The 12,906-nt window shown below is 37.7% G+C and overlaps 1 protein-coding gene, 1 long non-coding RNA gene and 1 pseudogene across 2 annotated transcripts; 1 reads left to right on the top strand and 2 right to left on the bottom strand.

Annotated features, from left to right (window-relative positions):
• Positions 1-346: 346 nt before the first annotated feature.
• On the bottom strand, positions 347-1,656 carry LOC110773445 (7-deoxyloganetin glucosyltransferase pseudogene; annotated as a pseudogene).
• A 3,763-nt stretch (positions 1,657-5,419) lies between these two features.
• Positions 5,420-7,265, bottom strand: LOC110773439 (7-deoxyloganetin glucosyltransferase-like). Its single transcript, XM_088249788.1, has 2 exons — positions 6,705-7,265; positions 5,420-6,495 (listed from the first exon to the last, which is right to left on the bottom strand). The coding sequence occupies exons 1-2, from the start codon at positions 7,228-7,230 to the stop codon at positions 5,555-5,557; spliced, it is 1,467 nt and encodes a 488-aa protein (XP_088105914.1). The 5' UTR covers positions 7,231-7,265; the 3' UTR covers positions 5,420-5,554.
• A 1,999-nt stretch (positions 7,266-9,264) lies between these two features.
• Positions 9,265-11,903, top strand: LOC148295963 (uncharacterized). Its single transcript, XR_015834346.1, has 4 exons — positions 9,265-9,603; positions 10,851-10,950; positions 11,049-11,162; positions 11,474-11,903. It is a non-coding gene; the product is annotated as an uncharacterized LOC148295963 (long non-coding RNA).
• The last annotated feature ends 1,003 nt before the right edge of the window (positions 11,904-12,906 follow it).

Here is a 12,906-nt window from a genome sequence, read left to right as displayed (position 1 = left end):
AAACTGTGAGGAAGGGAAGGAGCAAAAGGAAAGGAGGGACAAGGAGGAAGGGCGGGTGAGAAGCAGAGGGAACGGGTATAAGGGAGGTAAGAGAGGGGAGAAAGATGGGGAGAAGAAAAGAGGAGAGGAAAGAGGAAGAGCTGGGAAAGGAGTAGGGGAGGCGATGAGGGGACGATAGGGTTTTTCTCTCTTCAAACTAGAGAGAGAAGAGAGGCCTAATGGTACGCAGAGTTAAAACTGTAATGAAAATAATCTGGATTTTTCTTAAGATCACTTGATTCACTAAATTGTCTAAGTTTGTGGATGAAGAACCATGCGGACTGGTGGCTTCTTCTGCTATTTTCTTCCACTCCATGACCTTATTTTTCATTTTCTTACCCTTCTCTCCTTCCATTAACTCTTTAACAAGCTTCTCTACTTGGTCTCTCTTGACATCATTGTTGATCTCCAAGCCAATTCCCCATTCATTGCAAACATAGTAACATTTTCTTTGTTGGTCTGAAATAAATGGCCAACAAAGCATAGGCACTACTGCACACAAACTCTCAATGGTTGAATTCCAACCGCCGTGTGTCAAAAACCCTCCGACTGATGGGTCGTTAAGGACTTACTCTTGTGGGCACCAACTTGCTATTAGACCTCTTTCCTTTGTTTCAGCTACAAACTCAGGTGGCAAAATTGCTGATTCACCAACAACCAAATCAGGCCTTATTACCCAAAAGAAAGGAAGCTTACCATTTGCAAGTCCCCATCCAAACTCAACAAGTTGTTGTGGTGTCAGGACTGCATAAACAAGTGGAAGCATAGATGACAAAGCATTCAAAACACCTGGCTCCAATGCATCAAAAGTATGAAGCACAATTGCTGAAGCTTTATGAACTCTTTCGATTGATTCCAAGGCAAAGTTAAACACGATGTCATTGGGATCTGTAGTTCGAAAATTCGTCGGTAGATCCCTCAAACGAATACCTTTCATTCCTGGAATCCAATCTATTACCTTGTCCAAGAAGCCATTTGTCAAACAGCTCTCATCTACATAATTAACACCCAAAGTAAGATTTATTTAGAGAAAGCTTCATTTGTTAATCAATAATATCATACAAATAATTCTTTAAAAAACATTTATTTCACCTTTGAGTGGCGCAAGACCTTTTTCCACCAAAGCAGGGTATTGCTTATAGCCCATGAAGCTGCATGCAACAATAGTAAACAAAAGCACTATAGGAACTCCAATTTCTTCTGCAGCTGTAGTTGTGAATGGCATGAAACCATCTGAAACAATGCAAGTCACTGGAGGATTGATATCACTGTTGGAAGTTGATCTGTCATCGAGTTTCATAAGGAGGTCTCGAAACGGGGCCAAGAGTTTGTTGCGAATGGAATCAGCAACCAAAGAGACATCTTGGGTTGCATCTTGATCTGAACCAGCTGGAGGCCATCAGGAATAGTTTAGAATCGAAAATCGGGCAACCCGTCAAGGGAGTTGGGTCCAAGAGATTTAAGAAAGCGGTTGTGGTTGAACTCTGTGTTGACAAAGGTTACATGAACACCTCTATGGAGGAGCTTTGCAAATTTGAGGTTTGCCTTTATATGACTTTGAGCTGGAGCTGGAACACAAACAACATGAGGTTTATTAGCTGCTGCCTTGGAACCCATCTGGCTTAGATTATATTTTGTGTTTGTGTTTGCTGCTTATGTATGTGTGTGTATGTGTTTGTTGCTTATGTAGTCTCTCTTAAAGTGGTGGAGTGGCCAAGATCAAATTGAATACATGTTGCATTATTATTTTTATTAGGCTTTTTATCACAAATGGTCCTTTAAGTTTACAAAATTATCACGAATCGTCTTTCTGGTTTGTTTGTGACACTAATAGTCCTGTAGGTTATCATCTACCCATCAAAATGGTCCTTCAAGTTAATTTCCGTCAAAACTGATGTTAAAAATATCACCACCCATTCGACCAAACCCAACCCTCAAAACTCTTTCCCTCCATTTCCTCTTGGGTCTTTCCATTTTGGCGCATCTGTAGTATATAACCAATCTTGAAAAGTAAAATTCTAAAGAAATTGAAACAATCCAAGATCAAGCAAAAAGTTAGACAACAATTACAGATGATGCATGAACTCCCATATATGCATGAGAGAGAGAGAGAGAGAGAGAGAGAGAGAGAGAGATTTTACAGTGGCGCTAGGTACACCATGAAGGCCATGATGTTACCTGTGAAAATGAAAAACAGAGGGAGAGAGAGAGAGAGAGAGAATTTAGAACTGAAACCAAGTGAAAATTGAACAGAAAAAGGAACCTAATTATTAATACCGGGGGGGGTTGGTTAGAGGAGGTAGAAGAACTTGTTGTGAAATTTGGCTCGCATAAAGGATACAAACTTCGGAGACAGAACAGGAAACGACCAGTCGCCAGATTCAAGCGACCGGTCGCCGAAGACTCTGCCTAAAAGCGACCGGTCTCACGAAGCAAGCGATAGGTCGTTTTTCAGGCATAATCGAAGTCTGGAGCAAAATCTTCTGGCGACCGATCACTGGAGAATCTGCCTAAATCCGGCCGATCGCCAGCTATATGCGACTGGTCGCTTCTGACGTGCTGTTTAGTTTTCCAAGGTGTTTTTTTAGCTCTTTGTCGTGTGCTATCTCTTTCTACCCACTTGCAAGGTCAGTTTAAGTCATTTCAGACTTAAATAAAAGGTGGCAAGTTGCTGGGAAGCAAAGAGAGCAAATTAAGGAAGGATGTTGGCTTGTTTCAAGGAGCACCTACCCTATGGTTCTTGATAGGGTGGCTAAACTTGAAGCTATCATTGTCTAGCCTTTTGTCTGCCCAAGGTGTGGCCTATGTCAAGAAAACAAGGGCAGAACGTGGGACAAAGAGATGAGTCTTTTCTCAAGTCCAAAGCTTTGTGTATTTGAGGGAAGAGGAAGCAAGACAGCAAAGTGAGAGTTGAAGTAGCTGGAAACTAGTGAGTCAAGTAAGAACCAAGGGGAAGAGAGAGATCTCTATTGTATCAAGGTGTTGAGCAAAGGGTGAGAGGGAAACAGATTGTGAGGGTAGTGTTCTAAGGGGGTTTCTGTGTGAACCAAAGTTGTAACCTATCTTCATTAGTGAAATTTCTCAAGGGGATCACCAAAGAGGATGTGGGCAAATTGTTGAACCTCTATAAACACTTGTGTCATTTGTGCTTGGTTAATTTCTGTGTGTGTGTGTGTGTAAGACTCATCCATCATTGAGTCTTGTCCAAAGTCCATCAACAGCAAGGTCTAAAGGGGAGTGAGTTGGTTCTAATTCACAATAGAACTAAGTAGCTGTGGTACCTAGAATGCCAAAAACAGAGGCGAAGAGGAAAGCATCAAGGGCTGCCATTCTGGGGTGAAGCTCTTTTAACTAAGGAGTGTGTGAGGATTTGAGGGCACTCCAAAGAATCAAAGAGCTTGCTCTTGCTCTAATTGTTGCCTTTACATAGGAGAGCAGAAGGGGAAAAGAAGACCAAAGAAAAAGAAAAAAAAGAAAGAAACAGAGTTGAGCTAGCTATGAACGAATTGTATATTTGATGTCTTAAGCTTATTCTACTGTGTCTTTTACACATGTTTTTCTTCCCCTAGGTAATCATAACGAATGAGGACAACTACAAGCAATTAGCCACAAGATTAAGACACTCTGCAAAAGCTTAGCTAGGTACTGAAGGGTAACCATAATTAGGTGTGAATAAATTGCCAGCCACATTGAGATTTGCAGCTATAAATGAAGTCTTAGTCATCCTCTGTTCCGTACTGGACGTTGAAAAACTATTGAACCACATCAGTACTCAAAAAACTATTGAGGACTCTGTATTTGATGTGCCATTGATAATGAATTTGCAGTCTATATTTCATATTGATCCATGAGCAACAGTTTAGTCTTTCTCTGGAGTTCTCCATTGTTGGTCCTTCTCTTGAACTTGGATTGTTTCAATTTCTTTAGAATTTACTTTCAAGATTGGTTATATACTACAAGGCGCCAAAATGGAAGGACCTAGGAGGAAATGGAGGGAAATAGTTCTGAGGGTTGGGTTTGGTCGAATGGGCAGTGATTTTTTTAACATTAGTTTTGACAGAAATTAACTGGAAGGACCATTTTGATGGGTAGATGATAACCTAAAGGACTATTAGTATCACAAAAAAAAAAAAAAAAAAAACTGAAGGACGATTCATGATAATTTTATAAACCTGAAGAATCATTTATGATAAAAAGTCTTTTTATTATTTGCTTCACTTTTTCCTTTAGACTTGCGGAGTATGCATATTCGGGTATGGGTAGTCAAATTACAAAGTATTGACAACAAGTATCGATTACTTGTCTTGCACGCCGCCAAGATAAGAAAATGTAGGAGAATATTAAAATTAAAAAAGCGAAAAAAAGGAAGAAGAAAAATCTTACGAGTCAAACAACTAAATGGAGTGCGTAGACCGATGGATGCATCAAAGGTAGAAAAATAGAGGTAGATTTGTGGTGGCGGATGAGGATTTTGTCAATATGAGAGCATACAAATATATTCTCAGTGAAAAAAGTCACTTGATTTGCAGACTAACACCAGTGGTCTTAAGTTCGAACCCCTTGACACTTGATAATATGTGTGAGAAACTTCATTCTCTTTTGTAGTATGGACTATCGATTATATTTCTAAAAAAGTTGAGTGGATTAGAAATAATTGGGCTTTGGGCTAAATTGATGAATGCTTTTTATTTTTTATTTTTTATTTTTATAAATAAATTTAATTTTTTTAATTTGCGTTATTTAGTGGGCTAAGTTGAATTACAAATATCATGCTCAGTGTTTACAATGAATTAGTAAAAAATAGGAGTTGTTCTAACTCAGATGATTTAGAGCATTTACTCTTGCACTTCTCTTCCTTTGTGATCTTTTTATTAGATCACATCGTGTGCTTAAAAAATAATAATAATAAAAAATAAAAAAATAAAAAATAAAAGCGGTCCCTTGTAACATTATTTTCTCTTTAAATAGCATCTTATCTTCATCCCGAGTAAGTATGATGACTCTATTTGCCACAATCTAGATATTATTTATAAAAGGGAATCTTCTATTTATACCAACATGTTAGATGATGTACCACAATTTTACCACTCATTTTTTGTCCACTTACACTCCTTTGTTAGAAATTGTATGTTATCATGAAAAATATTTAAAAAAATACAAAGAAATATAAGTGGACAAAAGAGAATTAATTGGCACCCATATCATTATTTTTTGGCCATCATGTTCAACCGCACTGCCAACCATACAACCAAATATTTAAAGGGTAAATATTTATCGGTACGTACCAATTACTAAATGTTAAAAAATTATAAAAGATGTGATGCAACTGCTCGCATAAGCGATTAATTTGTAACTATCATTTGTTCAGACACTAAACGTCATCTATTCTGACTTTTATTAGAGAGTTAAAATAAACATGTGCTATTACCTTGGTAATGTCTAAGAGAGTACATGTTTTTCCATCACCTTGGTAAGCTATTGCCTCACCAATTAGGTGCTCTTATATGGATGACATCTAACTTTTCCTTGACAGAACTTGATTGACTAGATTGTCAAAGCCTGTGGATGAAGAACCATGAGGACCAGTTGCCTCTTCTGCCAGTTTCTTCCACTCCATGGCCTTATTTTTCATTTTCTTACCCTTCTCTCCCTCCATGAACTCTTTAATAAGCTTCTCTACTTCATCTCTCTTGACATCATTATCAATCTCCATGCCAATGCCCCATTCATTGCAAGTATAGTAACAGTCAGTTTGTTGGTCAGCAAAAAATGGCCAGCAAAGCATAGGCACACCTGCAGTTAGACTCTCAAGGGTTGAATTCCAGCCGCTGTGCGTCAGAAACCCTCCGACTGATGTGTGGTTAAGGACTTGCTCTTGTGGGCACCAACTTGCTACTAGACCTCTTTCTTTTGTTTCAGCTACAAACTCTGGTGGCAAAATCGCTGATTCACCAACAACCAAATCTGGCCTAATTACCCAGAAGAAAGGAAGCTTGCTATTTGCGAGTCCCCAACCAAACTCAACAAGTTGATTTGGTGTCATGACTGTTATGCTCCCAAAGTTCACATAAACAACTGAGTTTGGTGCCTTGGAGTTCAGCCATTCGAGGCATTCAGTTTCTTCTTTCCATAGACTGTACCCAACAGAGTTCTTCAAAGGGTCTTTTGGTATCTGATTGAGAAGTAATTCGATAGGGCCAATGGTATAAACAGGTGGAATATTAGGCATAGATGAGAGTGCACTCAGAACTTCTTTTTCCAAAGTATCAAATGTAAGAAGAACAAGTGCTGCAGCTTTATGAACTTCATCTGTTGCCACCATGCTAAAGTTAAGAAAGACATCGTCCGGATTTGTGGTTCGAAAGAAGGATGGGAGATTCCTTAAATGTATACCTTCCATTCCTGGAATCCAATCTATGACCTCGTCCAAAAATCCATTCGTTAACCAGCTCTCATCTACATTAACAACCAATTAATAATTAGCTGAATGGGGAAAATATCCATTTGAGGTACGTTTAAAAAAAGCAGTTACATAATCGATCATATATAAGGTACGATGCTATTCTCATTTTCATTTTGTCATTCTGCACTTCTTTTTGTGAGTTTTTTGAAATCGTAAAATAAATAAATTATGAGAACAGAATGACAAACTGAATTAATCTCACCCTTGAGTGGTGCAAGTCCTTTTTCGACCAAAGCGCGAAATTGTTTAAATCCCATGAAGCTGCATGCAGCAATAGTGAAGAAGAGTGCAATAGGGAGTCCAAATTCTTCGGCAGCTTTGATGGCGAACGACATGAATCCATCGGAAACAATGCAAGTCACCGGAGGATTATTATTGGAAGTTTCTGCGTCCTTGAGTTTTATGAGGAGGTTACGAAACGGAGCCAAGAAACCATGTTGTACAATGGCCTCAGCAAGCAAAGTGACATCTTGCGTTGCACCTTCATCTGAGTCCGGAAGGCCATCGGGGATGGTTTCGAACCGAAAATCAGGCAAGCCATCAAGAGAGTTGGGGCCTTGAGACTTAAGAAAGCGTCTGTGGTTGAACTCCGTGTTGACAAAGGTTATGTGGAAGCCTCTGTTGTGAAGGAGCTTTGCCAACTTGAGCATGGCTTTTATATGGCTCTGAACTGGGACCGGAACACAAACAGCATGAGGCTTATTATGAGCTACTATCGTAGAAGTCATGTTTTTGATCTTTTTTGTGCTCGCTAGTACAAATGGAGAGGTTATTTATTTATAGGACTGGTGGGCTAGCTAACTTTCAACGAGTGGCTGGTTTTTGCCCATCTTCTTTTTCCTTTTTGGGCCCTACATGATGAAAGACGTCGGTCGATTTGCCTTGTCTATATATAAATAGTAAGTCTGAGGTGATCATAATTATGGTGGGTACGCACTCAATGTGTATCTTGGTAGCTGGGTACAGGTTCTTCAGGCTGCTCGAGGTTATAGGAAATTTTTATTGAGTAGAACTTGCGTGCAAGGTTGATTGAGTCTGATTCATATCTGTAGCTGTTGAGCTTATCTCAAATTAATGCCATGCATTGTTTCCAATCACCGCTATTTTAGTCTATTTTATTTTATTTATTAGAAAAGAAAAGATTACAAAGAGAAGCCAGCCTGGAGGAAACCCAAAAGCTGACTTTTTGTGGTGGTAGTTCGTAAGATAGGATCTCCGGATCTTCTTCTTGTGCACTTTAATCTTTAATTAAGGTTGTTTGTCTTGTCCTTGCATTTTAATTTTGTAGCTGCCTTTCGGTGTTGGATCTCTACCTGCATTTCCGCGTCAGATCTCCACCACCATTTTTTTCGTGGTTTCTTTATGTTTGGAATAAATAGTAAAGACTCTTTGGGTTCTCTATGTAGTTTTCACATCTCCTTTTGTAATAGCTTTTTACCTCTCCTTTGTAAGAACTTTTCATCTCTCCGTTGTTGTGAAAGTTTTATTTGTATTATGGCTTGATTTTTTTCAAGCTTTATCTCTCGTTTTGGTTATTCTGAGTTTGCAATCTTAGTTGGGATGCCTATACTAGAGTTTCTTCGATCTTGCGTGATAATTAGTGGAGGTGCACAAGATTATTTTAATTTTGATGTTAGAATGTTCCGTTGTTATAATGGCCTTTTGTGGCTAGTGATTTTTTTGACTAAATTATGAATGCAATTCTAAAATTTCTTTTTAAAAAAAATAAAAAAAATAAGAACCAAGTAAATAAAGGCAAAAAATATGTAACAGAGTGCCGGCGACACCCTAAATGTGCTACATAATTGGTTTACATTTCATTTTCATAAAAAGTATAAACAAGTTATAATATTAAACCTTAATTTGGATTGCATATCAAATAATGTATATATTTATTTATTTAGGATTCCTCAAATAATTTTATTTAGGATCCCCTACAAAAAAAATTTCAACAATCCAAACCATCTATTTTTCACATCTTCATTCAGAGATCATCCTTTCAAAAAATCATGCAAATTGAAAATCATCAAGACATCTAATGGAGACCAACAAAATCAATGAACATGGTGATTCAAGAAAGTACTTAAATTTCAATAATTTAATTGAGTGATCAAATGATATCGGATTCAAGTGATTTTTTGTAGAGATGATCTTTGAATGAATATCTATAAAATAAAAGAAAAATTAGGTATTAGACATAACAATTCTTACTAATTAGGATTTGAGACATATAGTTTTTTTTTTTTTTTTTTTTGGGTTTTAATACATAGTACTTAAATTTTGTTTTGGATTTAGCCAAAGAGGAGGCCCAGATTCATTGGGTCTGTCTAAATTATGGGCAATTGCATGACTATCATGCCCTCCTTAGGAAATGGATAGGAACCTAGAAGCTTCCCTTAAGAAGAATGGAGACCTCCCTTAGGAAATTCCTGGCCCACCCTACGTCTCCCTGAGGACGCTTCTTTCCAGGCTACGTCTTTCGTACACTACTACAATTTTAGCTTATACCGACAACCTAATAGTGGCGAAGGAGCAGTTTAGCCAGTATTAGGACCCATTACTGGCCAGGTAAAGTGGTTTGCCACTACTAAATAATACTGGCAAAGTTTTTCGTCAGTACTAGTTTTACTGACGAGCCACAGTGTCAGCCCCTTCAAGGGCGGGAAGCCAAAATATTAAGCGCCCAATATTTTTGTCACTGACGAGTTGGTTTGCCAGTACTAGACTCAAGTATAATTTTTTTACTTAAACTTTCTCTTTACTTCCTTCAAATCGACTATCTCTCTCATTGACCAAAAAAGACCACATCTTCTCTCTCGTCTTTTTCTTTCGTTTTTGGGTTTTGCTCTGTCACTCACTCTCCCTTCCTCTCTCTTTTTTTTTTCATTGAAGAAGAAATTGTTTTCTTCCTTAGAGCTATTGGAGTTAGAGGAATTGAAGAAGAAATTGTTTTCTTCCTCTTCTCTCCTACTCTTCCATTCTTGTCTCTAGCGCGCTCGCACGATGACTCCTCTCACCGTTGGCACAGTCGCTCTTCCTCGTCACTAGCCAAGCTCGATCTTCTCTGGAATCTCTTCGCCGCCACTGTGACAGTCTGACAGGTAAACTCTTTTATTCCTCTTCCTCTTCCTCTTTAAATCTATTCCTAAATCTGTGATGGGCGAAGACAATTAGAGTTATGGTAACTGTTGTTGGTTATTTTTCTTCATAAAGAACTCCCATTTTTTCAATTTTATTTTAGGATTTTGTTTGGGTATTTGATTATTGTCGCTGATTTTATTTCCTTGTAAAGAAATTTGGCTTCTTCTATTTGATTTTAGGGTTACGTTTGAGTATTTGATTATTTTATTTTGGATGTGATGAAATTGAAGCAATCTTTTTTTAGAATTTAATCCCATGGTTTTTGTTCGAAGTGATGCCCTGGTCTAATTTAAGGTTTTATTGTTTGAATATTTGTTGGCAAGACAGAGTGTGACAGAGGTAATAGTCCAGCCTTGTCATCTTTCTTCATATAATCTTTGTGACACTTGGTTTAGCCTTTGGTTCTGCTTCGCCTGCACTATTGGTGTTGGCTATGTTTGTATTTTGTTGCTATTGTCTTTTCTGTTGTTTCTCTTGCTCTAAAATCTTTGGTTCTTGAACAATTATTGATGATATGTGCTCCTATCTCTTGCTCCATTGTAATTAGTGATTTTTATTGAAATCAGTGCCTAATGCATAAAGCCTTTAGTTTTAATTCATTTCTCTACTTTAGTTTTGGTTTCCTAAAGTAATAAGAACCTGTGCTCTGTGTTCTGGTTTCTACACATTTCAGACTTTAAGTTCAGGTGGTAGTTCACTCTAAGTTGATTATATGTCATGCACAACACTAGAATAAGATTCATCTATGCCAATGATGATGCTCTGTTTGGTTACTAGAATAAGAGTTTTACTTTCTAAATCTTTTACTGACAATTATTAAGAGGTTCTTTCTGTATCTTAATTTGAATAAGATTTTCTTGTAGTTTGGGGCTTGTTTGTTTATTTTTGGGGGTTTTGTCTTCTATTTTGTTTTATTTTGTTTGGGTTGTGGTTCTGTTTTCGTTTTTTGTTGGGGTTTTGGTGGTTTGCTGGGGGCTTTTTGTCCTCTTTCTGATGTTGGTTTTGATCAGATTGTATTTTTATATTGTTATACGATGCATTGTTTGATATCACTTCTGGGTTTGCTTACCATGATCAGTTGCTGAGGTTGATCTTTATTAGCTTAGCTATGATGTTTACAGCTCATCTAGATTAAGATCAACAATATTTGGCTTTGATGAAAATGCCCTGTTGATCTTTTTGTTGCCTTTTTTCCTACCATTCTCAGATCAACTAGCAACACTTCTAGCCAAGGAGAGAACACATTCACAAACCTACATTGGATGCATGAAGAAAGGACTAGTAATCACTGACCCTAAAATGAAATGGTATTAAAATTGTTATCAGAGCTTTTACCTTTGTGATTGATTTATTCTTTTTTTTATTTTTTTATATTTATGAATCCATCCATTAATTTATTATTCAGGTATGAGAAATCAGGACATCTAATTGGGAATGAATACTTTCGGCATGCTTATGGTCCTATATATGTTCTGTCTGCAGAGGTGGTTGCATCATTGGCAATTTCTAGAAATAGCAGGTCAGCCACATGTTCTGTATCTACTTTCTATATGTTAGTCATTGTTTCTTTCAATTATGGTTTTTGTCAATATATTTAATTTTTAGAACCTCCAATTATGTGAAACATGACTCAGGCTTTGGTTTTTGTAAAATTTGAATCTACCCTGCTCCTTCAATCCACTTTATTTGTGTTATGATAATGTAGATAGACAAAAGCTTATGTTATTTTCTAAAAGGCAAGCTGATGCAATTTTTCTTTTTTTGCTAATATTTGATAAGACCATATTCTTATGTTCTGGTATGTGATCCACATATCAATGTGACATGTAGGAACGTTATTGGTTGAGTTCGAGAATAAAAGCACTTAAAAGGTAGGCAAGGATGATCCTTCTTTTCTTGGAATAGTCCATACCCTTTGGCATTGCATTTGTTGAGTCATTTGGTGAAGGACTTGGGGTTAAACCACACCAGGTGCCTTGGATTCAGACGAAGGCAGGGTCATCCAAGAGATTGCGAGGACACAACTACGGCACCTTGAGTCACAGTATGCATACTTTTGTAGTGTACTGGTTGGACATTTGGCATGGCATAGTTTTGAATAGGTTGGGCAACAAAAGTTTTTGAACTCTACTGATGTAGGCAAACCTTTGTATATTTGGCTATTCTATTCAACATTGGTACTTTATATTTTTTAAGGATGGTGGCTGTATATCGATAAATCTTTGAGTATTTATATTAGTGTACTTTATAATTGTTATTACATTGTCAGTATCAATTAATTTTTTTAAGAATGAAAAATGTGCAGATTACAAAACAAAAGGCATTTGAAAGAAAGATATTTAATGGTGCATCAGCGCACAAAGAAATTGACAAACAATCAATTTTTATTTTTATTTTGTTTTGGTTAAGAACAATCCTGACAAATGTTTGGCCACTACTATCCAATCCTAAAACAATAATCCTGACAGAAAAAAAAAATTTAATACTGGCCATTTGTTTTGTCAGTAATAATCTAGAGTCACTTTATGACTTTGTGTCAAAGATGGACCTTTACTGACGAATAAGTTGCAAAAGTTCGTCAGTATTAGTAGTACTGACGGGACTTTTACTGACGACCCTCATTTTCGTCGCTGCACTCGTCAGGAAGCTATTACTGACGAATTTCCGCCAGTAAAGGGGTTTGTACTGACCATAGAGAGTTGCCAGGACAAGGGAAAATTGTAGTAGTGGTAGGATGCTTCTGGTCGTCGCCATGTGTCTCTCTTAGGACGCTCCTTATGGGCAACTGTATGACTATCCAGCCCCCCTTAGGAAATGGATAGGAACCTAGATACTTCCCTAGAAGCATGGAGACCTCCCTAAGGAAATTCCAAGCGCACCCTGCATCTCCCTGAGGATACTTCTTTGCGGGTTGCCTCTCCCGTATGACACTTCTAGTCATCGCCCTGCGTCTCCCTTAGGACGCTCCTTATGGGCAACTATTTTTTTTTTGGGTGGGCATTTGAGACACTCTAGAACTTCCAGCAGTTGTTTTTCTTTTTTACAATTGTGCGGTGCTCAGTCATTTGCTTGGAACTGAGCAGATAGGAGGAAACGTCATGGATAATATCTTCGAAGATGGTTAACAGTCCATTGTCGTGGAATTTCCTTTCCATTCATGGTGTCGAGTGTGTACCTTCCTCTGCCCCCGAACTGGCTGATCAAATAAGAACCCTCCCAGTTAGGGTTGATCTTCTTTGACCCTTATCTTGGTGCAGTGATGA

This window comes from Prunus avium, chromosome 3 (genome assembly GCF_965620075.1).
Source record: "Prunus avium chromosome 3, drPruAviu1.hap1.1, whole genome shotgun sequence".
Classification (NCBI taxonomy): domain Eukaryota; kingdom Viridiplantae; phylum Streptophyta; class Magnoliopsida; order Rosales; family Rosaceae; genus Prunus; species Prunus avium.
This window is presented reverse-complemented; position numbering and strand designations above follow the sequence as displayed.

What these genes read in the sequence shown, in the direction of transcription:
- LOC110773439 (XM_088249788.1), bottom strand. Translation starts at nt 7,230, where the DNA reads ATGACTTCTACGATAGTAGCTCATAATAAGCCTCATGCTGTTTGTGTT. An exon ending in AGGACTTGCACCACTCAAGG is followed by an intron (nt 6,496 to 6,704) that starts GTGAGATTAATT and finishes TTGTTAATGTAG; the next exon opens with ATGAGAGCTGGTTAACGAAT.